At 63.9% G+C, this 24,381-nt stretch overlaps 1 protein-coding gene across 3 annotated transcripts in view; it reads right to left on the reverse strand.

Moving 5' to 3' along the window:
• Positions 1-408: 408 nt before the first annotated feature.
• The window catches only part of AATK (apoptosis associated tyrosine kinase), a 64,160-nt gene continuing 40,187 nt past the window's right edge, over positions 409-24,381 (reverse strand). For all 3 annotated transcript variants that reach the window (XM_037913882.2, XM_043527739.1, XM_037913883.2), the window contains 11 exons: positions 24,066-24,145; positions 23,120-23,238; positions 22,089-22,176; positions 20,956-21,089; positions 18,215-18,299; positions 16,460-16,581; positions 14,822-14,971; positions 10,878-14,364; positions 10,420-10,573; positions 8,073-8,309; positions 409-7,147 (listed from right to left, as the gene is read on the reverse strand). In XM_037913882.2, coding sequence (XP_037769810.1) covers positions 7,119-7,147; positions 8,073-8,309; positions 10,420-10,573; positions 10,878-14,364; positions 14,822-14,971; positions 16,460-16,581; positions 18,215-18,299; positions 20,956-21,089; positions 22,089-22,176; positions 23,120-23,238; positions 24,066-24,145 — 4,685 coding nt within the window. In that variant the 3' untranslated portion in view covers positions 409-7,118. The remainder of the gene's footprint in view (positions 7,148-8,072; positions 8,310-10,419; positions 10,574-10,877; positions 14,365-14,821; positions 14,972-16,459; positions 16,582-18,214; positions 18,300-20,955; positions 21,090-22,088; positions 22,177-23,119; positions 23,239-24,065; positions 24,146-24,381) is intronic.

Consider the following 24,381-nt stretch of genomic DNA (forward strand, 5'->3'; position numbering starts at 1 on the left):
AGTTCTCTTCCTTCAGGCGCATCTGTTCATTGCCAGGGTCACAGCACATTCGCAGCAGCTGGAGGATGCAGCAGACCCCCCTTCTGCAAGCTCTGCTCCACTTCCAGGCAAGGAGGATTTTTTTTTTTGGTTCCAGTGTTAATGAGCTGCAGCAAAATTGCTTCCTTACCAACCTGCTTTGAAAAACGTTACTTACCTAAGTCTAGAGCTGGGGCTCTCCCAAATCCCCTCCAACTCCCACCAGGGAGGCCAGGCCAGGTTGCAGACAGTTGGGGTTAGAAAATGTAATGCCTCCTCCCAGCCCAGCTCCCCTAAGCCATGTTAATAAGCACAAGTGGCTCTGGTCCAAGGCGGCTGCCCTGGCCCCCAGCCCGCCCAGGGGAATGATGGGAAGAGCAGTCTGGTTCCGCTATTTTAAAAACTTTATTATTGGCCCAATGATATTTGACACACATGCTGGGAGCTGTATGGAAATCAGCACTGATAAAAAATACAGCAATTATGACCCGTATTGATAAAATATACAATGTACTAGCCTTTCGATTGGAAAAAAAAAATAGCCAAGATGCAGCTCTGGCCTCATGCTGCCCCAGAGAGGCAGATGCTTTTGACTCTATAGACCAAACCCTGGGGGTCTGCCCCTAGCTTTCCCCAGAGCCAGAAGGAAGGAATGACGGGGAGATGAAAAGGGATTAACCGTTCCTGCACCCAGCACAGTTATTAGCTAACCTCCCATCACCTGCTTTGGCCTTAGGCACCTTTCAGGCCTAGACAGCCAGGGGTGCGTTGCTCTGCAGAGCAGGGCTGTGGCTAACACCCACAGTAGTGCAAAACTTACCTCATGCTGAAAGAAACCCTCCAATGCCTGACTCCCTGCCTGGCTGGGGCAGAGAGCATGGGAGGCTGGTTACTGTGGGAGTAGTAACACTGCTTCTTCCAAGCTCCCCTGCAGCTGCTCTTTGCTGCCCCTGTCCTGCGCCATGGGGCTCCCTCACCCCAAACCAGCTGCTTCAACACATCCCCCATTGCTTTGCCTCGCACAGCTCCCTCCCGCTGTGAGCTGTGTTGTAGGGCTTGAGCGCACCGGGGCCATGGCCTTTTAAAAAAAAAACTCTCCCAGGTGGTGGGGAGGGGCCACTAATTCAAAATATTTACTTCTCCAAGGGAAGAGAAGCAGCAGGCAGTTTGCAGCTAAAGCAGCTCCCTGGTCTAGGCAATAATGAGCCAGATGTGGTTGCACATGAAGGGCCTAGCCAGGGTGGGATCACAGGGCAGGAGGGGATTTTAGCTTATTTTCAGTTTGCCTCTACTCTGTGCTAGCAGGGAGGAGAGGTGTGCACATGGGAAGCAAGGCACCATGCTTGCCCCACCCAGGGTGCTGTTGGGGGGGGGGGGGGAGGTGAGTGTGAGAAGAAGGTGACTGCTCACACACACACAGGATGTCGGTGCTCCAGGTGCAGCCTTGAGCGGGTTAGCAAACAAGCGAAGAAGGACAGCAGTTTTAAAAAAGGGTTAAATTACAAATGCCTCATGGAGTAGACTCAGGATTAAAGCCCCAGAGGGTCATGCTGCAGCCAGGGGAGGACAGGCGCGCTAGGCCCAAGACCCAGTTCCCTGCTTGTTTGCAACGGGAGGGTGAGCTGGTGCCAAGACACTGTGGGCTGAGTCAGCTTCAGCTGGGGCAGCAGACGATGCCTTGGCCCATCACCCTGGCAAGGCGGTGAGGCTGTTAATTAAACACCACACCAAGCTGATGGTGCAAGGAAGCACCTGCTTAGTACTCATCCGGGCTTTAATCCACCACCCCCCCCCGCCCCGTGCTCAGTCTTTGGAGCCACCTGAGCTGCTCCAGCCCTGATGAATATTTAAGAGCAGCACATGGCAAGACCGTGTGCTGAAATAAAGGGGCCTCAGGCGACGCTAAATGCTGATGAGTCTTTTCACTGTTATTCCGCCTACGTCTTCCCACGTGCAAGGCAGCCACTGGCTCTTGCACCAGTTCACGCCCACGTGGCGCACTGAAGTGCGGTAAGCTGCTTGAGTGGCAAAGGGCTGCTGGCACTTGAGTCAATATTGCTCGACAATAAATGCAGCTGCTGACTCAGGGCTGGGCTGCTGGTGCTCCAGCCGGGGGTTTCTGACCGTCATGGGACAGGGAATAAGCCAAGGGCCAGGAGCAACCCAGCTGCTCAGGCTTTGAGGCTGCCATTAGCTCTAGAATTCATTGAACGTGTCCAGAGGTGACCGTTAATTTCCACTTTCAAATGGCCTTTGACAAGGTCCTACACAAGAGGCTGCTAAAGACGCTTGGGGGCAGGGTCCTGATGTGTGAGCAGCAAAGTGTTGTCATGGCTCGGCGCCTGCCCGCACAGACCAGGCGTGCATGGCTCCTTTGCATCACTGCACAAGGCTAAGAGCAGGGGGCCTCTCGGCACCAGCCTCAGGCCTGTGATGTGTTTAATAAGCTGGCGAGGGAGGGGGGGGTGTGTGAGCAGGGAGCTAGCGAACTACGCAGCTGACGGGAAGTTATTTAGTCAGGATGGGACAGGAGCGGGAGCGAGCGTGAGCCCGACACACACCAGGGGAACACGCTGACAAATGCAATGGGCTGGAATGCGCATGGGAAGAAAAAAATGAAACGCCTTGCGCAGGTCGCTGGGTGACAGAATAACTGGCTCAGCTGAGCCCGCAGCGCCGGGCATCGGCGTCCACAGCACAAGGGCCTGCGCAGCTGCAGTCAGGCACTAACACACTGGAGGGCTGTATAAGGCCTAGGCTACAGCCGCAGGGATGACACTCTAATGCAGCGGTTATTAACAGTGGATCGCAACCCCATTTTAATGGGGTCGCCAGGGCTGGCATTGGACTTGCTGGGGCTTGGGGCTGAAGCCAAGGGCCGAGCCCCACCGCCCAGGCTGAAGCCCTCAAGCTTTGCCCTCCTACCCCCTCACCCCGGCAGGGCTCGGGCTTCGGTTCCCCCTTCCCGGTGTCATGTAGTAATTTTTGTTGTCAGCAGGGAGGGGGGTGTCGCGGTGCAGGACGTTTGAGAACTCCTGCTCTAATCGAAGTCACTGGGGTGGCTCCATCTGGAGCCTGTGGACCGTGCTCGTTACACTTCCAGCCAAAAGATACAGCAGACCATGGGGGGGGGGGGGCCAGAGGAGGGCAAGGAGACTGAGGCAGGGCCAGGAGCGGTCTCAGCAGACGCGCAGTGCAGCTTGGGCCCTTCCTTAGCGTGGAGACAAATAAGAGGGGCCAACGCTAAGTTTCTACTGACGGGGCTAGCGACGCGAGGGGTTGGAACAAGGGCCCATTCCTTGGTGGAGAAGTCAAGCACGCGAACAGGAAATATTTTCTGCACACGGTGTAAGTAGCCTGTAGCCCCGGGAAGTCGGGCAGCCCACAAACGTACCAGTCAAGAAAGGCTTGGGCATGGCTAGGGAGCCAGACAAGCCAGCGTTGTCATTTATGCTGCCAGAAATGTTGGCAGGGATCTGACATCAGCGGCTTCAGGGCTGAAGCTGCTCTCTAGCTTCGAGAGCCTCGCCGAGCCCCAACCTGGGGGGCAGAGCAGCCAACAGCTGTTGCTCCAGGGTTCTTACACCTTCCTCTAAGACAGCTGGCACTGGCCATGGTCAGCGCCAGAACACGGGGCTCAAGTCCTGCACCCATGGAGGTTCAGCAAGCTCAGGCTGGTGTCCTGGGGACAGAGCGCATCGCTTCTTGCTCCAAGCCCCGGCTGTTTGCTCAGCTGCCTCCCATCACTCCAGCAGTGCAGCCCCAGGGCCAGCAAAGCACTCGGCCTCGCATCCCTGCTGTGCAGACCAATCCGTCATGCCGCAAAAGCACCAAGGAGCCAGCGGCTCCCTTTGTGCGCTGGGACGCTGACATTCCCCCGTGGCAGCGACAGGGTGAGCCAGCGAGCACCCACACGCTCCATGCAATGCTGCTGGAGAGTGTGACACAGGTGTAAATGGGTTAGCCTGGTCCTAACGTCTGCAAGTGTTGAGCCAAACCCCTGCCAACAGCACTTGGCCTTTCCGTAAAAGGGAGGCAGGCAAGTGTGAAGGGCCAGCCCTGGTCTCCAGCAAACAAAGGCAGCTGCCCAGTGGAGCCCCAAATGCTATGGGCAGTGCAGACAAGAAGTGGTCAGCGGTAAGTGAGCTCCCCTGGGGGTGGGCGCAGGCTTGCAAGAGCAACATGGCAAGAATCAAACCGGCTGCCCCTGGCAGTGGAGGACACAGCCCCTGGGACTCCGCCCTGGAGGGAGAAAGGCTGTCCTGGCTGGGGAGAGGGCGCTGCAGCAGACCAGGGAGCAGGGCTTCGCCATCGCTACGGGTGCAGTCACCACTCACGCAGAGGGATGGGGCCAGGGCCTCTGCCCCGTCTGAGCCCCACATAGCGGGAAGTGTGTATGGCCCAGCCAAAGCCGAGGGCCCGGTCTCTGGGCTGGCCCATACAGGGCCTGAAGGAACGGTCACTGCACATCCACATGGACGTGCATCCAGCAACCCCCGTGCCCCGTGGAACAGGAGGGGCTGGGGCTGCTAGTCCAAGCCACGGGCCGGCAGAGGATGCTGGGCCGCTGGGGAGGCCGAGGTGAGCTGCGATCAGGGCGGGGGCAAGGCACAGCCTCTTACTTCCCAGCGGCACGTGCAGAACTCCCACCACCCCTCCGAACGGTGACTGTGCAAATGGCAGTCCCGGGCATCCCTCACACCAGCGCGAAGCAGGGCCCGGGCCATCAGCCTGGCACCGCCTGCTCCAGAGGTCACACCGCGGCCCTGCCTTCCTACACTGGCAAACCCACCGACCTCGCTGCACAGGGGCCAGGCCATGCAGGTAGCCGGGGCAATGCGAGGGGAAACAACCCAGCCAGGAGCAGAGGGAGGCAAGCAGAGCTAGGGACCCGGGGGAGGAGCCGATGGAGGGAGAAGTTAAAGTGCTTTTCATGCCCCACAGTCACAATCCAAGAGTGAAATGCCCATGGAAGCCAGCGCCATTGCACATTGGGGGGGGGGGGGGGGCGCGCTAAGCACGGCGCCCGGTTTGCTACCTCCGCCAAACACACAGCACTCCCCAGGCACGACAGGATCGAAAACAAAGCAAATTCAAACAGCGATGCCACACGCCCCCGCCCTCCCCAGAGACTGCCAGCGGGCAAGGCCAGTGATGGGGGGGCTGATTTCTCACCTCCGCGTTTGGTCTATAGGCCCAAAAGGAAACAAACCCCTGACTTCGAGGCTGCTCTCTGCTCCATTTAGTCTCTTTTCCTTCGGGAAGTCGGAATTGCACAATTATCCTAAGCCTCGAACAAATAAAAATAAAAAACAACAGAGACCTCGCCCCGCGATAAACTCTTTGGCAACAATAACTTACATCACATTGGAGTTCGTTCAGTCGACAGCAGCTTTGTTCGGTTTTACAAAAATAGTACAGATGGCAGTTCCCCCGCTTAGCGACACACGTGATGCCTCTCAGGAGCACACGGCTACCAGCTCTCCGGACACGCACCACCTGCTGGGATGTCTGGCACAAAACTGCCCCGAAGGCCATGCCCATTGGTGCCAGGCACCGTGCTGCCAGCCCCATTCCCAAGGAGAGCACTGGGCTCCCGCGCCCTGGCCTTGCCTTCCACTGCACAGGGTGCGATGCCAAGAGGGCTCCACTTACAGGTGCGATATGAGCAAAACCCTGCTGTGTAGCAATCACAAACACCTTAGGGTACAGCACTCCCTCAGGGAGGAAACATGGCCAGATAATAATACTTAGCACTTAACAGAGCACTTGCTAGGCATTAAGGCTGCCATCCTCACATCACCTCCTGCAAGGCAGGGCAAGCAAGTATTATTATCCCCATTTTACGGATGGGGAAACTGAGGCAGGGAGACTCAGTGACTTACCTAAGGCCACAGAGGAGTCAAGGGAGTGCGTGTCCAAGCTGGGAATGCCTGGCTCCCAGCCCAGCCCTGTCCTTGGACCTGTACCATTCTACTCAGCGATAATTCTGGGGCAGGCAGGTGCCGCACCTGGGCTTCAGTGACACTAGAAGAATGGCAGGGACCCACCCAGGGAGGCCACAACTGGGAGAAAAGCAGGTGGGGGGACACGCCAGCCTACCGCAAGGAGGACAGGTCAAACAAACTGCCCTTACTATGCGGCTCCTAGGGGGCTCTTACCAGACGCCCTGCGGGGGAGCCGGAGATCAGAGGCAAGGGGCAAGCGCTGTTAGCAAGAGAATTCTGGAAAAGTAAATCACAGAAAAATAAATGTCAAGAGCTTCCTCTAATCACCAGCGATCAGCCTAGGGCGTGGGCGGCACTCAGGGGGTTTGGCCTCCACCCAGGCCTTCTCCCCAGCTTTTCCACGGCTCTTTCCCAAGCCAAGGCACGTGGGCTGTCTGTGCTAGGACCGCGTTGCCACTGCCGTAGCTATGGCTCCTTCCTGACCTCAGCAACACCATCAAGCCCTGCTGTCACCATCCTGGGCCCTCCTGTCCCAACAGCTCCAGAAGCAGAAGGCAGAACAGTGCTCAGAGGAGGGGGCGAGTGAAAGATTACGAACACCCAGCAGGGAGGCGGAAGACCATAACCAAAGACGGGCAGTGCCCTGTGACCAAAAAGCCAAGTGCCCATGCAGCAGAGAGCATGGGTGGAGTGCCCCGCCCATCTACTGACGTGAAAGCGCAGGAATAGCAAGTCGGGCACAGGAACAGGGTGAGTCTGGACTCGTCTCAGGAAGCCAGGGAAGACGCGGGGCAAGAAGCTACGAGGTGTGAGCTGCTGGGTCGCAAAATGGCCAGCGTGGCGACTCAGTGATGTTAGCAAGGTCACAGCGCTACCCTTTAAATGCTATAATTTATGTATGTATATTTATACACGCACGCACCCACCCACCCACGCACACGCACGGTCATCACCAACCGCCTCGCTGCAGTGCCACCGGGAGCGAGTCCGGCTAGCAGCAAACAAAATCCTTCCGATAAAATCTGCCTAGAAAAATAGAGCAAGGTCCCAGGAGCCCGGGTGCTGTGCCTGGCTCCCGTCCTTCAGCCTCTCTCCTTGGCCCTGAGGCCGACACCGAGACCAGGAGACCTCCACGCAACCATGTGGGCAGGCTCAGTCTCTGTCACCGTCTTCGCTGCTGCCTGGAACAAAGATAGAACGGGCAGCGGTAGGGTTGGCCCGGGGAGCTGGGTCTCAGCACTTTAGGAGCCAGCCCACAGGAATGGACATGTCACCTCGCCAGAACCAGCCCACCCTAGCTGGTAGGGCTGGCTGCCTACACTGAGTACAACACGGAGGTGCCAAGTCCACCACTCCCAGCCAACAAGGGGCAGCGGCTTTGCGGTGGTATGGGGCACCGACATGGCCCAGCCACGTTCATGCCAGGCAGCCTCCCTAGGGGGCTGAGGGCCTGGGGAGGAGAGACTGATGTCACAGGGACAACATTTCAGCTCCAGTTCCCAAGCTCAGCAGAACAGTTCGTTTCGACAAGCAGGAGAGCTGGGCCACTCTGCTACTTGCTGGGCAGCGTGCACCCTGCACAAGGGCCTCACAGGCACAGTAAGGACTAATAGTACTGGTGAGTTCAGCCATTAACTCGCTGAGCCACGCAGCACGGTGGGCACACCCATCTCATACATGGGGAAACTGAGGCACGGGGGGTGGGGAGGTGCTGTGACTTACCCAAGGTCACTCAGCAAGTCAGTGACAGAGATGACTGTAGAACCCAGCCAGGAGTCCTGGCTCCCAGTTCTGTGTATTCCCTCCCTAAGCCTGCAGTACGTCTACAGGCGATGAGCTCCCTGATTTGGTGTTTGGGGCCGCCTAGGGGAGAGGGACTTGCCAGTACCAGAGTTTGAGTGGACCTCAGGAGTTCATGGCTCCCATTCTGGGTCCAAACCACCCCACTCTGCTTCCTATAACAGATCCCAAGGCAACAAGACAGGTCCAGGGCTGCAGGCAGACCCAGCCACGCACAGCACACTAGCCAAAACAGCTCAAAGAGAGATGGCTCCAAGTCTCATCATCAGCTCCCTATTGGGCTGGGCACCCAGCCCCAGTCCTCACCTCCTACGGACTCTATATCCGAGTCAGAGACGTGTGTGATGGAGAACCTGGACACCGGCGCAGCAGACACGGTGAACCGGGAGAACTGGATCGGCAGCACCTGCTTCTGCACTGGGACCAGCGAGGGAAGGCTGGGGACGGCCGAGACTGGCATCACCGGCGTCACCGTCAGTGAGGACATTAACGATGACTTCACGGGCATGAGCGGAAAGTCGTCATCCCACTCGAATCCACTGCCTGGAGAAGGCAACGAGCACAGTGACACATCAGGGAGCAGCCTATTGCTGCTGTGCCCCCTCTGCCCACTCCTCAGCCTGCCAGCCCTCGGCCGGGCCCATCGCTCCCGCGCCCGCCGCCCCCCTCAGCATGCCAGCCCTCGGCCGGGCCCATCGCTCCCGCTCCCGCCGCCCCACTCAGCCTGCCGGCCCTCAGCCAGGCCCATCGCTCCCGCTCCCGCCGCCCCACCTCAGCCTGCCGGCCCTCGGCCAGGCCCATCGCTCCCGCTCCCGCCGCCCCACCTCAGCCTGCCGGCCCTCGGCCAGGCCCATCGCTCCCGCTCCCGCCACCCCACCTCAGCCTGCCAGCCCTCGGCCGGGCCCATCGCTCCCGCTCCCGCCGCCCCCACCTCAGCCTGCCGGCTCTTGGCCAGACCCATCGCTCCCGCTCCCGCCGCCCCACCTCAGCCTGCCAGCCCTCGGCCGGGCCCATCGCTCCCGCTCCCGCCGCCCCACCTCAGCCTGCCGGCCCTCGGCCGGGCCCATCGCTCCCGCGCCCGCCGCCCCACCTCAGCCTGCCGGCCCTCGGCCGGGCCCATCGCTCCCGCGCCTGCTGCTCCACCTCAGCCCGCCGGCCCTCGGCCGGGCCCATCGCTCCCGCTCCCACCACCCCGCCTCAGCCTGCCGGCCCTCGGCCAGGCCCATCGCTCCCGCTCCCGCCGCCCCACCTCAGCCTGCCGGCCCTCGGCCGGGCCCATCGCTCCCGCTCCCGCCGCCCCACCTCAGCCTGCCAGCCCTCGGCCAGGCCCATCGCTCCCGCTCCCGCCGCCCCACCTCAGCCTGCCGGCTCTTGGCCAGACCCATCGCTCCCTCGCCCGCCGCCCCACCTCAGCCTGCCAGCCCTCGGCCGGGCCCATCGCTCCCGCTCCCGCCGCCCCACCTCAGCCTGCCGGCCCTCGGCCGGGCCCATCGCTCCCGCTCCCGCCGCCCCACCTCAGCCTGCCGGCCCTCGGCCGGGCCCATCGCTCCCGCTCCCGCCGCCCCACCTCAGCCTGCCGGCCCTCGGCCGGGCCCATCGCTCCCGCTCCCGCCGCCCCACCTCAGCCTGCCGGCCCTCGCCCGGGCCCATCGCTCCCGCGCCCGCCGCCCCACCTCAGCCTGCCGGCCCTCGGCCGGGCCCATCGCTCCCGCGCCCGCCGCCCCACCTCAGCCCGCCGGCCCTCGGCCGGGCCCATCGCTCCCGCGCCCGCCGCCCCACCTCAGCCCGCCGGCCCTCGGCCGGGCCCATCGCTCCCGCTCCCGCCGCCCCAGCTCAGCCTGCCGGCCCTCGGCCGGGCCCATCGCTCCCGCTCCCGCCGCCCCACCTCAGCCTGCCGGCCCTCGGCCGGGCCCATCGCTCCCGCTCCCGCCGCCCCACCTCAGCCTGCCGGCCCTCGGCCGGGCCCATCGCTCCCGCTCCCGCCGCCCCAGCTCAGCCTGCCGGCCCTCGGCCGGGCCCATCGCTCCCGCTCCCGCCGCCCCAGCTCAGCCTGCCGGCCCTCGGCCAGGCCCATCGCTCCCGCGCCTGCCGCCCCACCTCAGCCTGCCGGCCCTCAGCCAGGCCCATCACTCCCGCTCCCGCCGCCCCACCTCAGCCTGCCGGCCCTCGGCCAGGCCCATCGTTCCCGCTCCCGCCGCCCCAGCTCAGCCTGCCGGCCCTCGCCCGGGCCCATCGCTCCCGCTCCCGCCGCCCCACCTCAGCCTGCCGGCCCTTGGCCGGGCCCATCGCTCCCTCGCCCGCCGCCCCACTCAGCCTGCCAGCCCTCGGCTGGGCCCATCGCTACTACCCTGCCCACTGCCCCCCACAGCCTGCCGTCCCTTGGCTGGGCTCATCATTACAGCTGTGCCCACTCCCTCCCTCAGCCTGTGGGCTCTCAATTCGAGCTCCATCCTTGCACAGCGCTCCCACTGTAGTCCATGTGGATTCGCCTCCAGATTCTCTGGGGCCTTGTGCTAGTGCCACCTGATGCCTGCCATGCCCAGGGGAAGCAGGCCTGAGGTGGTGGGACAGGGCCCCATGCCCAGAGCCACTGGCAGTTATACAGTTGCGTCCCTCCCCAGCTCTGGGCACTCTGCCCACCACAAGCCCTCACTCTCTTCAGAGGCGTGGCCATCCGAGGAGTCGTCAGATGCGCTCAGTCTGTCCACCGGGCCTGTGGGGCTGGTGCTGTTGCTCTGTACGGGCTGCGGCGAAGGGGCCGTGACCTCTGGGAACGTCTGATCACTGAGCTCCCGAGTGGGACTTTCCTGGACATTAAAAGACACCTTGGAAAATCACCCCATAAAGACACATGCCCGAGAGCCAGGCAGCGACGGTGCTGCCACCCCAGATATTCCAGTGTGCGCCCTCGGGGGCCTGGCACCCACTGACTGGAAAATGGACGGAGGCCCCTTGTCACAAAGGCCTCCCCAGTCTTCCCAGGGCAGTTGGGCTGGGATGTGGAGGGAGCTGGGGACAGAGCCCTGGGACGCCCTCCCGGCTGGTGCCAGTCTGCTGCCCTCCTGAGCTCACTGCGCGGGAAGGCAGCGACTAGGCCCCAGGGCTGCTCACCTGGTCAAAGAGGTAGACAGTGACGTCGTCGTAGAAGGACACGGCCTTCTTCTTCCGCTCCAGGTCCTCGCAGAAGGCCTGGGACAGCAGGTTGGGCATCTTGAGCAGGCTGCGCAGGTTGCTGGCACTGTGGCTCTCAGCCACCACAATGGGCACGGCAGCCGGCTCGTCCTCGCTCTCCTCACTCTGCTCCTGGATGTTGTAGCAGCGCAGCTCCTCGTCCGACTCGTCGCTGTCCTCGGTGTCCTCCTCCTCCTCCTCCTCAGGCTCCTCCCGCCGCTCGGGGCCGGGTGGCCGCAGCTCCGCGTGGGCCGGCCGCAGGGAGAGGTCGAGGGACAACTGCTGGCCCTGAGCTATTGACAACTCTTCTGCCAGGGCCCTGCCAGGACCCTCCTGCGCTTCCCCTTCTGGGGCCACTCGCACCCCTGGCTCCTCTAACGGGTGCTCTGGCCCCTCAGGCTCGGAGCTAGGAGCCACCGCCTCACCCAGCGGGCCTGAGAGCCCCTCCTGCACGAGTTCTTCTCCACCAGCTTTGGCCAGGACCAGCAGGACTGGGCCCTCCGGGCTCATTACCACGGGTGACAGGAAGAAGGACTTGCATGGCACAGACGCTGCTGGGATGCTGGGGATGGCAGGGCACTCCTCCCAGGTCGTATCTCTGGAGCAGTCTGAGTCTGGTTTGTGGCCTGCAGCTGTCTCCTCAGCCCTGGCGGCACCTTCCGGCTCCAGCTCTGGTTCTGGGTGGGCAGCCTGGACACTCCCTTCCCTGGGGCTCACCCCTTCACCTGCCATTGAGAAGCCTACACCAGAAACTCCAGTCCCCATGGTGCAAGCAGCTCCCTGAGGGCTGTCAGGGGTGTGGCGGGGCTGGGGTGGCTCCTCTCCATCACTGTTTTGGCTCGGGGCTCTTCCCAGGTCTTGTGCATCCAGTTGCGAGCACCCCGCCTCCCTGTCCGGCGCTTCAGACCCATCGCTGTCCTCATCTTCCTTGAGGTACCTCTCGGCGTCGGTGTCGTAGTCTGAGAAGTAGGCTGAGTCGCGGTACGGGTTCTTCTCGCTCAGGCCGTGAAGCTCAGCGCTGAAGGATGAGGAGAGGTGCATCTCTGAGGCCACAACATCTCCTTCGCCCGCTGCCAGGCCTACAGGCGACTTCCCCAGGTGGGTGAAAGTCTCTGGCTCCCTGGGCTCATGCGGCTCCTTTAGGATAAACTCCGGGGACTCATAGTTCTCGGTGTCATAGCCGCTGTCCAAGGCCTTGGGCTGGCTGGAGGGGATGTAGCTGATGGGGCTGAAGACTTCGCAGGAGCTGGCTGTGGATGGGATGTCGAGGGATTCCAGGGAGTCCGGCGTCCCCACCTGCTTCTGGAGAGACTTGAAGGATGGGATCACGTCCACTCGTTCCACGAAGTCTCCGGAGAAGTCAGTGAAGACACCAGACGTGAGCTCCGTCGTATCTTCGTCACTGCAGTCATCCATGTCAGGGAAGCTGGTGCTGGAGAAGGTCTTGTCTGGGGTCCGGTCCAGGTCACTTGTGATGCTCTTCCCACTCTCCACTGCAATGTCTCCGGGCACTTTGCCAGCTGCCTCAGAAGCCTCTGAAGGGATCTGGGTGCAGTCTGCACAAGAGTTGCCCTCTGTGTGGGCATACGGGACAGCCCACTCCCCAGGACTTAGCAGGAGGGCTGCCCCCTCAGCTGGCACAGAGGTGCTCTCAGATAGCTGGCAAGCTGCCCCTGTCTCGGCATGTCCCATATCAACAGGCCCTGGTGGATCCATACCCCTTGGCTGTGGCATTTGGGCATGGTGATTCCCCTCCCCTCTCTCGGCTTGTCTTGATACTGTGCTGGGATCATCCAGGCACATCTGGGCTGCAGCTCCGGCCGAGGAGTCTGTAGGGAGCGCTGCACCGGAGGCACGCCGTGAACCGGAAACGCCGGCCAGCGCTGTGTCTTCCGAAAGGTCGAAAGCGGATGAGTCATGGCTCTCCCAGTCTCCCAGGCCGTGGGGGGAGGAAGAGGAGGAAGAGGAAGAGTCCTCTTTGTTGCTCGGGGTCCTGCGCTGCCCAGGATCCAAGCAGAAGCTATGGGTCTCGGTGAGGGGCTGGTCCTGCAGTGCTAGCTGCAAGTCCTTGACCAATGGGCTCCTCCTCTCCTGCAAGGCGTCCCTGAGCTGGGCCTCGTCACGTGGCACCGAGTCCAGGGGCTCGGCCATAAGTCCCCGGAAGGTGATCATGTGGCGGTAACACCAGCTGTCGTTGGCAGGGGGCTCGCAGGGCGGCGGGGGGCAGTTGCTGCTGTTGTTGTTGGCCGAGCTGTTGGACGTCCAGTGCTGTCTCTGCACCTCTGTGTTCACATCCTCCGGGACCAGCCCGCTCACGTGCTCTCTGCTCCCGCACCGGGGGCTGCCGCACGGGCTCTCCTCACCCAGCTCCAGGGTGATGCAGTCCAGCCTGGAGCCCTGAGTCCTGCTGGCCACCTTCTGCCCCACACACTCCAGCAGCCTCCCCCCGAAGGAGGCTGGGTGGGGCTCCTCATAACCCGGGGGGCCGTAGGCACAGTTCACTGATGGGGAGATGCCCAGAGGGTCCTGAAAGATGTTCTTCCGGAAGCTGGGGACCTGCCACTCCTTGCTGCCGGCCTCCAAGGGCTCCTCCTCCAGCAGGTAGTGGTCGGCGCCATTGCCTGGGGATGGCTGGTAGTACGGGGGCTCCTTGCTGTGGCATTGGTAGGGGTAGTAATCGGGATGCTCCCAAGAGCCCTCGCTGGGCGGGGCGGGGCCCAGCAGGGGTTCCATGGTCAGGGAGCCAGTGGGGCTGTTATCTGAGTCATACGTGCCACTGTCCTGGCCCCCCTTGGCTTGCCAGCGGGACCCCTTGGCCGGGGAGCCATACTCACAGTTGGGGCTGTAGGAGCACATGGCATAGTCCAGCTCGGTGCGACCCTCGGAGGGCCCTTCGATGCGGATGTAGTACTCACTGCTGAGCGAGGGGCTGCGGGCGCCCAGGATGGGCACCACGCTGGGTGCGTGCAGGCTCGGGCAGCCCTGCTGCTTGCACTCGTAGCAGGACGGCGAGACGCCAAGACTCAGCCGCCCCATGGAGCTGGTGGGGTAGTACAAGTCCTGGTACGGGGCGGCACTGCTCGGGCTCAGGGCCCCCGCGGGCACCTGGAAGCACTCAGCCTTGCTGGGCTCCCACTTGTACTCGAAGTTGAGGCCCTGGCTGGTCTCCATGACAGTCAGGACGTCGTCCCCGTCCGAGTGGAAGCCTTCGGCAGAGAACTGCTCCAGCAGCGGGAAGGAGGAGACCTCAGTGCTGCGGTGGCTGCTGCTGGAGCTGCTGTTGGGCTTCATGGAGTTCCAGCGCCTCTCGAACTCCTCCTCTGCCTCCGTCGCCCCCTTGGCACACAGGTAGGAGAGCAGCAGGTGCACCTCTTCCGCGGTCGGCCTCTGCTCGGGCTGCAGCCAGCAGAACTGCATCACCTCGTACCTGCCACACAGAAGGACACTGGCGTCTGCCCCTGCACAGCGCCCCCGCCTGCCTGCGGCCGCTCCGGCAGCAGCCTATGGCTGCACGCTCCCCAGCCCCCGTCTCCCTGCCAGCCCCAGCCGCAAGGCGACCTTCCAGCAGCCGGTGAGAGGGCGGCTGGGCACGGGCACACGCCCACCCTTCGCCTGCACACAGCGCCACCACGCGCATTCTGACTCACTGCTCAGCAGGACTGCCCCCGCTCGGCAGATGGCACCGGGCTCCTCGAGGCACCCCTGCCCAGAGCCAGCCCAGGAGAGAGGAACCGGAGGGGAAGGGAGGATGCACAAATAGGAGAGCGTTCGGCAAACAAGTTGCTAACACGGGAGTCGGAGGCCTGAGGCAGGTGGAAATCTGCCCCCCTCCGTTAGCACCTGGCAACTCCACCCCATCCCGGTGCCCGCGGCGCGCTCCTCACCAGCGCTCAGACAGCAACAGCTTCAGCTGGGGCTTGGGCAGTTTGAGCTGCTGCTCCTTGATGGCGTAGGTGAGCACCTGCCGGTCGGAGTAGCAGTAGTACGGCTGGTTTCCCAGCTCAAACAGCTCCCAGATCGTCACGCCCAGAGACCTGCAGAGACAGGGACGAGCGTGTGTCGTGGCAGCACGGCAGGGTGGGGGACAACCACTAGCAGAGAGGAAAGGCCAAGGGAGGGACGTGCCCCAGCTGGCCCCACTGACCTGGGCAAGACAGGCAGCTGCAGGCTCAGGCCTCTGGGTTACGCAGGGGCAGGGCTGTCCGGAGATGGAGGAAAGAGGCCAGCTGCCCAGCTGGCATGAATGGGCCCCGTTCCACTGGAGTCCATGGGCCAGATCCACCATGGTGTGAACAGGCCCCGCTCCACGGGGGTCATCGGGCCAGATCCCCACCTGGCGTGAACAGGCCCCGCTCCACTGGGCTTATGTCTGTTCACGCAGCTGGGGATCCATCTCAGATTTTAAGGGCAGGTGGCGCTAGTGAGATGACGCATGCTGACCTCCTGTAAAGCCCTGGTGTGACGAAGCGGGACTGTTCTTAATGTTTCCTCTGAATATTGGGGGTGGTGTGCCTCAGTTTCCCGTAGGCAGTTCTTAAGTCTCTAGGTGGTGGGATAAGGGTGTATGGTCGTTGCAGAGCCCTAGGAGGCAGGTGTGTGCAGGGGTCTAGACACAGAGAATGGCCGACACCCTGTTTCCTGGCAACTGATGGCCTGGGCCCTTCCCCTGTGCAAGGTGAGAGTTAAAGGGTTGGAGAACAAAGGAATCCGGTGACCTCCTGGTCCCGAAAGGGACAAAGCCCAGAGGAGGAGGGGCTGGAGGGGGAGTCAGTTTGGGGCTGGCTGGGGACGAGGAGTGAAGTGCAGACGTGGTTCTCTGGCTCACTGCCCCCCAAAATGGACCCGGCTGAGGGGTCCGGTTCTCTGCACCTACAAGCTCTGTGTTAGACCATGTTCCTGTCATCTTATAAACCTTCTGTTTTACTGGCTGGCTGAGAGTCCCATCTGACTGCGGAGTTGGGGGGCAGGACCCTCTGGCTTCCCCAGGAGCCCCGCCTGGGCGGACTCGCTGTGGGAAGCGCACGGAGGGGCAGAGGATGCTGAATGCTCCGAGGTCAGACCCCGGAAGGTGGAAGCTGTGTGAGCTGTGTGTCCTGCAGACAGGCTGCTCACAGAAAGGAGACTTCCCCAGAGTCCTGCCTGGCTTCATAGGGACCAGTTCCAGAGCATCGCCCGGGGACGCTGTGACACCTGGCCTCAGACCATCCCCAGCGACTGTGCCCACCCTGCCAGGGCTGAGGACATGCACAGGCCCTTGTGACTCTCCAGGATGGGAGGCCCATCCCCTGCGGGGTCCATATGGGAGTGGCAGCCCTGCCCTGTCCCCCACCCCACATCCCAAGGACTCAGCCCCGCCTACCAGGCCACGAGGCCCTGACACATCCTGACGCAGGACACAGGCCCGACTCCACCCGCACGCCGGCTGAGGGCAGGGCCTGAGTCACTCACACACAGGCGGGGGCTGGGGGAGGGCAGGGGCTGCTGGCCGCCTGGCACGTGCCCCGCCTGGGCCCTGCGCTCACCAGACGTTGCTGGATTTGGTCTGATCCACAATGAGCAGGTTGCCGTGCACCTCGTCGATGAGCTCGGGCGCGATCCAGCGCAGCGGCACCCACAGCTGGTCGGCCGTCACGAAGTAGTCACCCTGCCGAGCATGCGGGGTCAGCGCGAGAAGAGAACGTCAACCTACACGTGAGGGGCCGGCACGGCCAGGTGTGACAGCAGCCCCCCCAGCCCCTGCTGCCCCGGGCCCCTCTTCCCCAGCACCCCCCAGCCCCTGCTGCCCCGGGTCCCTCTTCCCCCCGCGCACCCCCCAGCCCCTGCTGCCCCAGGCCCCACTTCCCCAGCACCCCCAGCCCCAGGCCACTCTTCCCCCCGCGCACCCCCCAGCCCCTGCTGCCCCGGGTCCCTCTTCCCCCCATCCCCCTCCAGCCCCCTGCTGCCACAGGCCCCTCTTCCCCCCATCCTCCCACCAGCCCCCTGCAGCCCCAGGCCCCTCTTTCCCCCATCCCCCTCCAGCCCCCTGCTGCCCCAGGCCCCTCTTTCCCCCCATCCCCTCCAGCTCTCCTCTTCCCCCCAGCCCCCTGCCTCCCCATTTCCCCTCCACTTTTCCCTTTTCCCCCAGCCCCCTGCTGCCCCCTTCTCCCCCCCATCCTCCTCCAGCTCTTCCCGCCAGGCCCCTGCTTCCCCCTTCCCCCAGCCCCCACCCAGCTCCTCTTCCCCCGCTTCATCTCCTCCCCATCTCCTCTTCCTCCATGTCCTCCCTTCCCCTGCCCCTGCTCTCCTGGCTACTGCTTCTCCCCCCAACCCCTTCCCTCCCACTCCTCCTCTGCCACTTCTCACCTCACGATCCCCAGCCCCGTCCACCGCCTCTCCTTCAACCCCGCTATCTTCCCACCTCTCCTCCTCCCCCAGCCTCTCCTGTGCCCCCACCACATCCTCCTGCCCCCGCTGCCCCCGCCCGGCCCTCTGCTGCCCCCTTCTCCCCCCAGCTCTCTGCTGGCCCCCCATCCCCCGCTGCCCCCTCCTCCCAGCAATTCCAACCCCCCAGGGCTGACGCGACCTGCCCTGCAGACAGCCACTTGCCCTGGGTGCCAGGCAGATGCAGGACTCTGGACTCAGCTGGCAGGTGAGGTCTGAGCTGCTGCGAACCCCAGGGAGAGGAAAAGGTGCAGCAGGGATCTGCCCCCTCCCTCCACGACTTAGGGGAGCAGACCCTGCCCTAGCCTGCGCCCCAGCCCCTGCGGGTAACTGAAGGCACAGCCGCTCCAGTCCCTGCTGGGCCCTGTTTAGATTAGGAGGGAGGGAGGGAGGGCATTGCCAGCTGCTCCGTGTGGGAGAACCCCCCTCTGAGTCACACCAAGCAGCGTCTGCCCTGCCCGGAGGGGGAGCATAGGAGGCTCAGACATACCCATTCCCAGGCCCCTCTCTCCAGGAAGAGGAGAGGAAGCAAGCGGAGACCCGAAAGCCCCATTCCCAGGACACTGGGCGAGGACAACGAATCCCAGGTGCTCAGAGTAACCAGCCCGAAAGGACCCAGCCGCCAGGGCCTGGCCCAGGGCTCCCATCCTCCAACCCCCGCCCCCAGCCTACAACTGTCCTGCCCTGCTACAGGAACCCCAGCTCCCGAGTCTGCCCCGGGTCCCTGAGCCCCAGTGGAGTTGGCAGCTCTGGGCCAGGAGGATGCCCCAGGCCTGGGACCAGGTCATCCCACAGAGCCTGGGTTCCAGCAGGTGCAGGGTCATGCGGAAAGCCACCCCCTCCCAGCCCAGACTTACTTTGTACTTGCAGTGAGAGAGGCCGTAGTCCCCGATTTTGACGGTCAGGTCAGCAGTGAGTAAGCAGTTCCGCAAAGCCAGGTCGCTAGACAAAGGAAACGCACAGCTGCTGTTACACAACCCCGGGCGCGCTGGGGCGGTGGAGTTCACACGCAGGGCTGAGCCACCGCCAGTTGGGGTGAGGGTGCAGGGCAAGCAGCAGCCACCCAGGAAAGGGTGGCGAATGGCCAAAGGGGCCTGAACAAACCGGTGGGGAGACTAAGGAGGGGGAGCGTCAGGGGTCTGGATTTGAACCCGTTCCATGGGGAGGTGGGGAGTGAGCTGGGCCCAGACTTTGGCCAGAGGCAGTTCGGGTGAGATGGCTGAGCGGACGGAGACAGCAGGGATCAGGCTGTAACTCACTGGCTATTGCAGGGCATTCCAACCATCAGCCACCAAATCCATTGCAGGGAACACTCAGCCTCCGGCCGCCTCCGGCCGTCCATCCCTCCCTCAGCCGAAGCCAGGGAGCATGGAGATTGCCTGGCAACCTACCTCTGCCATTTCCTATCACACCGCTGTGACACACGCCACGCAGAGTGCGAGTGTGCGTGCATGTGTGTGTGTGTACGCACGCATGTATAGATGTATGGGTGGGGGCATGGGTGCAGCTGTATGCACAGGTGTATGTATATGTGTGGGGGTGTGCGGGTGGGAGGGTGGGGGGGGTGTCTGCACATGTGTGGGTGTGGGCGAGGAGGGTGTGGGCATGTATTTGGGGGGGCGTGGGCATGGGTGTGTGCATGTGTGGATGGGGCAAAGGGGCATGTGGGGGGGGTCGAGGGTGTATGTGCGCGTGTATGTGGGGGGGTGTATGTGGGGGCGGGGCGTGTGTGTGTGTGTGTATATATATCTATGTCTGTGCGTGTGTGGGTGGGGGCCAGGAAGGATGTGTGTGGGTGGGTGGGGGGGTGAGGGTGTATGAGCATGTGTGTAGGTGCGGGGAGTGAGAGGGTGCGGGGAGGGGATGTGTTTGCATATGTGGGGAGGTGCATGGGGGGGCATGAGTAGGTGGCAGAGCGGGGGTGTGTATGGGGATGTGGGCATGTGGGGACGTGGGTGTATATGCATGTGGGGGGGGCAAGGAGGGGGTGTGTGTGTGTGTGTGTGTGTGCGCGTGCAGGGGGGGCGAGGGTGTATGTGTGTGTGTGTGTGTGCGTGGAGGGGGGCGAGGGTGTATGTGTGTGCGCATGCGTGTGGGGGCGAGGGTGTATGTGTGTGCGCATGCGTGTGGGGGCGAGGGTGTATGCGTGTGACCCAGGCAGGACCGCGTGGGGAGCTGGCACACACCAGGCACGGATCCTAGGCTGCAGGTGTCTGGTTCGAGTCCAGCTCAGCCCAGCTCAGCGGGGATTAACGTCGTCCCGACTAACGGCTCTCTGGTGGCCCGTGCAAGATGAGTTTGGTGGGTCCCAGCTCATGACTTGCACTCCCTGCTGTGCTTTGCGCCGACTGGCAGGCTGAGCGGAGAGGCCAGGAGCACATGGCCCAGGGGGACTGAACTGCCCCAGGGACCCCAGAGGAACCCCCGCTCCCGCTGGAGCAGGGCAGCTGGCCCTGCTGCTGCCCTGTAGAGACCCACAAGGGTCCATTCACCAGCACGAAATAGCAACGGGGGGGCACTGGGCACCCAGGAACTACCTCTGCCAGGGCCTCTGGAGAGCAGTGCCAGAGGCCCTGGGCACCCGCCAGGCGGTGGGCAGCGCCGGGAGGCAGAGACAGCGAGGCAGGCCCCGCCCGAGGCTCCATGCGGGACCCGCCAGCGCAGGGCACAGGCTGTGGCAGGCGAGAAGGATCCGACGGCCCCAGAAGCCAGCGCTCGCCCTCTTCAACAAAATCACTGATGCTGGAGTCTCCGTGTGCAACTCACTCAGCACCAGGATATTGTTGGGGAGGAGAAGCCAGAGGGCGGCGGGTGGACCAGGTTTGAGGAGAGGAACCCCGGAGTCCTGGGCGAGCGGCAGTGCCATGCTGTGCTGCTACGCTGGGGTGAGACCCCCTCGGCCCCCCAGCCAGCGGGTGGGCGTGGAAAACCATGGGCTAAAAGAGCCGTAGGGCAACCCGCATGCAATCCCTGTCCCCCCAGTCGCCAGGCTGGGGACTGGACATCCCCCACCTCACGCCCACCCCCAGACATGCCAGGCTGAGGACTAGACATGCCCCTCCACACACCCCTCCCCCATGTTCGGCTGCCCCCCCCCACATGCCAGGCAGGGGACTGGACACTCCACCCCCACACCACGCCAGGCCAGCCCCACAACCAGCCCCTCTTCCTGCTTGGCCCATGTCCTCTAGCTGCACGTGCCGGGGGGGGCGGGGGGGGAGAGAATCACCAGCCCCCAGGCCTAAGCATGGGAAGCACCTTTACTGCAGTCTCTGCTCACAGCCTTGGCCCAGGGGCGTCACGTTGCGGGCCCAGCAAACCCAGGGGCGGCCCCTGAGCCTCGCTGACGGGGAGGTGGTCGGCTGAGGCTGCATAGGGTACGGGGGAAGTTACAAGGCCTTTCCAGCCCCTGCTGCCCCCCAAAGCCCTGGTGCCCCTCCCCACCCAGTGTGGAGCTCTCCCCCCGTCCCAGGGGGCACATCCGCGGGGAGCTGACAGTGTCTGGAGCCATGGGGGGCGGGGCGGGCGATGCTCAGGGCCCAGCGGGTAGGGCAGGGGAGTGTCTGTGGTGCCCCCTCCCGCAGCGGCCCAGCCTCACCTGTGCACGTAATGGTTCTTGTGCAGGTGCAGGACGCCACACGCCACTTCGCAAGCCATCCTCTGCAGGGTGAGGGGGTCGGGGGCCATGGAGTCGGCCACCTGGCAGCTCCGCAGGTAGCCCTTCAGGTCGCCCTGTCACGGGAGCAGCAGCCGTCACCGTCCCTGAGCCATGGCCCGGCTGGCCAGTGTCAGGGGCTCTGAGCCCCTCCCCGCTCTGTGGCCCCGCGCCGCCCTGCCCCAGGGAGACCCAGAGGGCCCCACACACCATCACAAAGGCGGGAGCAGCCGCGAGCGGAGCGGAGTGCGTCAGGGGAGTGAGGGGGCGTCAGGGCAGGGGAAGAGCTGGAGCAGAGGAGAGGGCCTGGCCCAAAACGGGTTTGTGGGGGGGGGGGGGGGAATAAACCTCCCCAGTCCCCTGCCCACGAGCCACAGGCAATGCCTGGGCCATCTCCAAACACCCGCCTGCAGGGTGGGACGTGGCACAGGGGGCAGATGCCCACCAATACCCCCCATGGGCTCTCTCCCCACGTGGGGCTCGGGTCTGGAAAACCCAGGAAGGCTGGGGCTCCCCCTTCAGGCAGATCCACCACTCCGCTGCAATCCCAGCTCCCTGGCGTGAACCGCATCGCCCCAGCCGCATGGGGAGCCTGCCAGCGCCGGACGCTACAGGGATCACCTGGGGGCCTCTCGGAGCCCCATTAACAGCCTGGGCCTTGTGCGGCCTGCAGGGATCCGCCGCGGCTGTGAGCCGGCGCGAAGGGCTCCGCGGAGACCCCAGCCATGTTCTCGCTCCCTGGAGCCTCACTAACCCTGCTACCAAACGAGGGGCAGGCGCCCCCACCCCTCCTGGCATCCCCCTTGCTTTAACCTGTGGCTCAGCAGAGGAAACGAGCCAGCCCCGAAGCTGTGGGGAGCTGAGATTCACCAACGCTGGGGAGCGAGGGGGACCCAGCGCGCTCAAGCGGGGCCGGAAATAACCTGCTCTGGACACAGTGTTTGCCGCTGAGTGTTTGCAGCAGCAGCTGGGCCTGGGTGAACCCGCAGGGTGCCAGCCCCAGCCGGGGAAAGCAGGGAGAACCCAGGGGGCACCCGGCCCAAAGAGGGAGGAGGGTTTTAAAGCAGTCGACGTACCAGCGGGCAGAACTCCATGACCAGCAGGTAGGGCGTCACCTCGGCGCACTGGGCCAGGCACTGCAGCAGGTTCGTGTGCTGGAGAACCCTGTGCAGGGAGGGGAGAGAGGAACGGAGACTGCAAAACAGGGAAGCAGGGTTGAGGCAACTTCCCTGCCATCTCTGGCCTGGGGCAGGCGGGGGCTGCGGGTCGGGCTGGAGGGGCACCGGCAGAGCTGTGTGCGGGGAGCCCGGGGCTGGGCTAGCAGAGAGAAACCTTTTCAGAGAGCTTTCTCCTTGTCACACAGCCCGTACAATGCGTCACTGGGGGCGGCAAGGAGCTCTCTGTGACCCGACCCCACGCCAGGCCTGTCTGGGCAGAGAACAAATGGGTACCGGGAAGTGCCAGCCGCCTCGACAGGACCCACAACAATAGGGTGTTTGTTCATCTCTCAGTGTAAAGTTGCCTGCTACTCCAACCCCAGCCCCCCCAGATCGGTCGATGCCCCTCAATACCAACCCGCGGCCTCGCAGCTACTGTAGGCCAGATCCCCCCACCCCCAGATCTGTCAATGCTCCTCAGTCCCAACCCCCAGCCACTGCAGGCCAGCTCCCCCCTGCCCCCACAGACACACTTCCCTGTCAGTGCCCCTGCATCCCAACCTGCAGCCCTGCGGATTAGTCCAGGCCTGGACTCCTGCCCAGCTCAGCCACCCCTCGGTCCTGCCCAGCCCCCCGGAGTTTCCTCCCAGAAGTAGACACAGACTGGGGCTGATTCGTGCGATGGTTTGGGATGGGACCAGTTTGCTCTGATCTAGGCCCCAACCCAACGTGCTGCCCGTGAGCAGAGCCTGGAGACCAGGACAGGCCCAGGCGGCAGCCACCCTCAGATGGTGGCTCAGAGACGGCCAGGCTGGGAAAGGGCCTCTCTCAGCCACGGAAGGGAGCCTGCCTGCTAGCAGCTCTGCACCCCTGGGAGCCCTTTCCTTGCGTGGCAGAGACACCGGGGCCAGAGCGGGCGCTGTGCTGTCAGCAGCAACCCCAGGGCCTACCTGTATGGTTGGGCTTCCTCCAGGAACTGCATCTGGTCCTGCACGCTGGCGCTCACCTTCAGCTCCTTCACCACCACCTGGCTGCTGCTGAGCCCCGAGTTCACCTCCCCCAGGAACACCTAGGGACAGCAGCGCACGTCAGCCCTGCGCCCCCGTCCTGCGCCTCGCGGCAGGTCCCCATCCTGGGCCCACGTCCCTGCGCCCCTTGGCACGTCCCCATCCTGCGCCCCCGTCCTGCGCCCCGCGGCACGTCCCAACCTGCGCCCCCGTCCTGCGCCCCACGGCACGTCCCTGTCCTGCCCTCACGTCCCTGCACCCCAAGGCACGTCCCTGTCCTGCCCTCACGTCCCTGTGCCCATGTCCCTGCCCTGAGCCCATGGCACCATGCCCTGCAGTATGTCCCCTCCCCACCCCCACGTCCCCTCTCTGCACCCATGTCCACGCCCTGTCCTTGTTGCTGAACCCGCTTCCCCCTCTGTGGGGCATACATGTCCCCTCCGCCCCACCCCTTCCTACCCCATCACTGCCCCACACCCCTCCCTGTTCCTGCATCCCCACATCCTCCCCCTGGCACACCCCCTTCCCCAGAGATGGGCGCCTCTATCCCTGCAGGAGCACTTTCCCCTCTGGAAAAGGTGGGTGCCCTTTCCCGGCACCCACCTCCCCAGTCTCCCCTTCCAGTCTCCAAGGCTTCCTGCGGGACAGTCTGGGCAAGGACTCCAGAGCCACAGCGGGTCCCAAATGCTCACGCGCAGCTGGGGAGCCAGGGGATGGAGCAGCTGGTGCTCAGACACAGCCCCACACGGGCTCTGGGGCCCACCCCCCACGCAGCTCCAGAACCCCACTGCCGGGGCGAATCCCGGCCTGGGCTGGCGTCCCTCGGGGAGCCCTTCCTGGGCACAGCCCGCCCCCCCAGACAGCCCACCCAAGAAAGGGACGTGCTCACCTTCCCAAACCAGCCGTGCCCGATCTCCTTCAGGTAGAGGAGGGTGTGCCGACCCAGATCCGTAGACTTGAGCAGCTGCACTGTAAGAGAGCACATCAAGCTAGCTGGGCATCAGCGCTCCCGGTGGCCCGCCCAGCCGGCCTGCCTGCCAGGTTACCCGCGTCTCCCAGCCGTGCCCAGCTCGCCCCCTCCTGCCGTTCGGCGCCAGGCCCCGTGCAGCCTCCTGGCGGTCATCCATCGGCCCTGCGGCGCTGCCTCCTGGGCTCCGGCTGGCAGCGGTGTGGGCTCAGGCACGGCCTGGCAGCATTGTCCCTGG

This window comes from Chelonia mydas, chromosome 14, assembly GCF_015237465.2.
Source record: "Chelonia mydas isolate rCheMyd1 chromosome 14, rCheMyd1.pri.v2, whole genome shotgun sequence".
NCBI classification, from domain to species: domain Eukaryota; kingdom Metazoa; phylum Chordata; order Testudines; family Cheloniidae; genus Chelonia; species Chelonia mydas.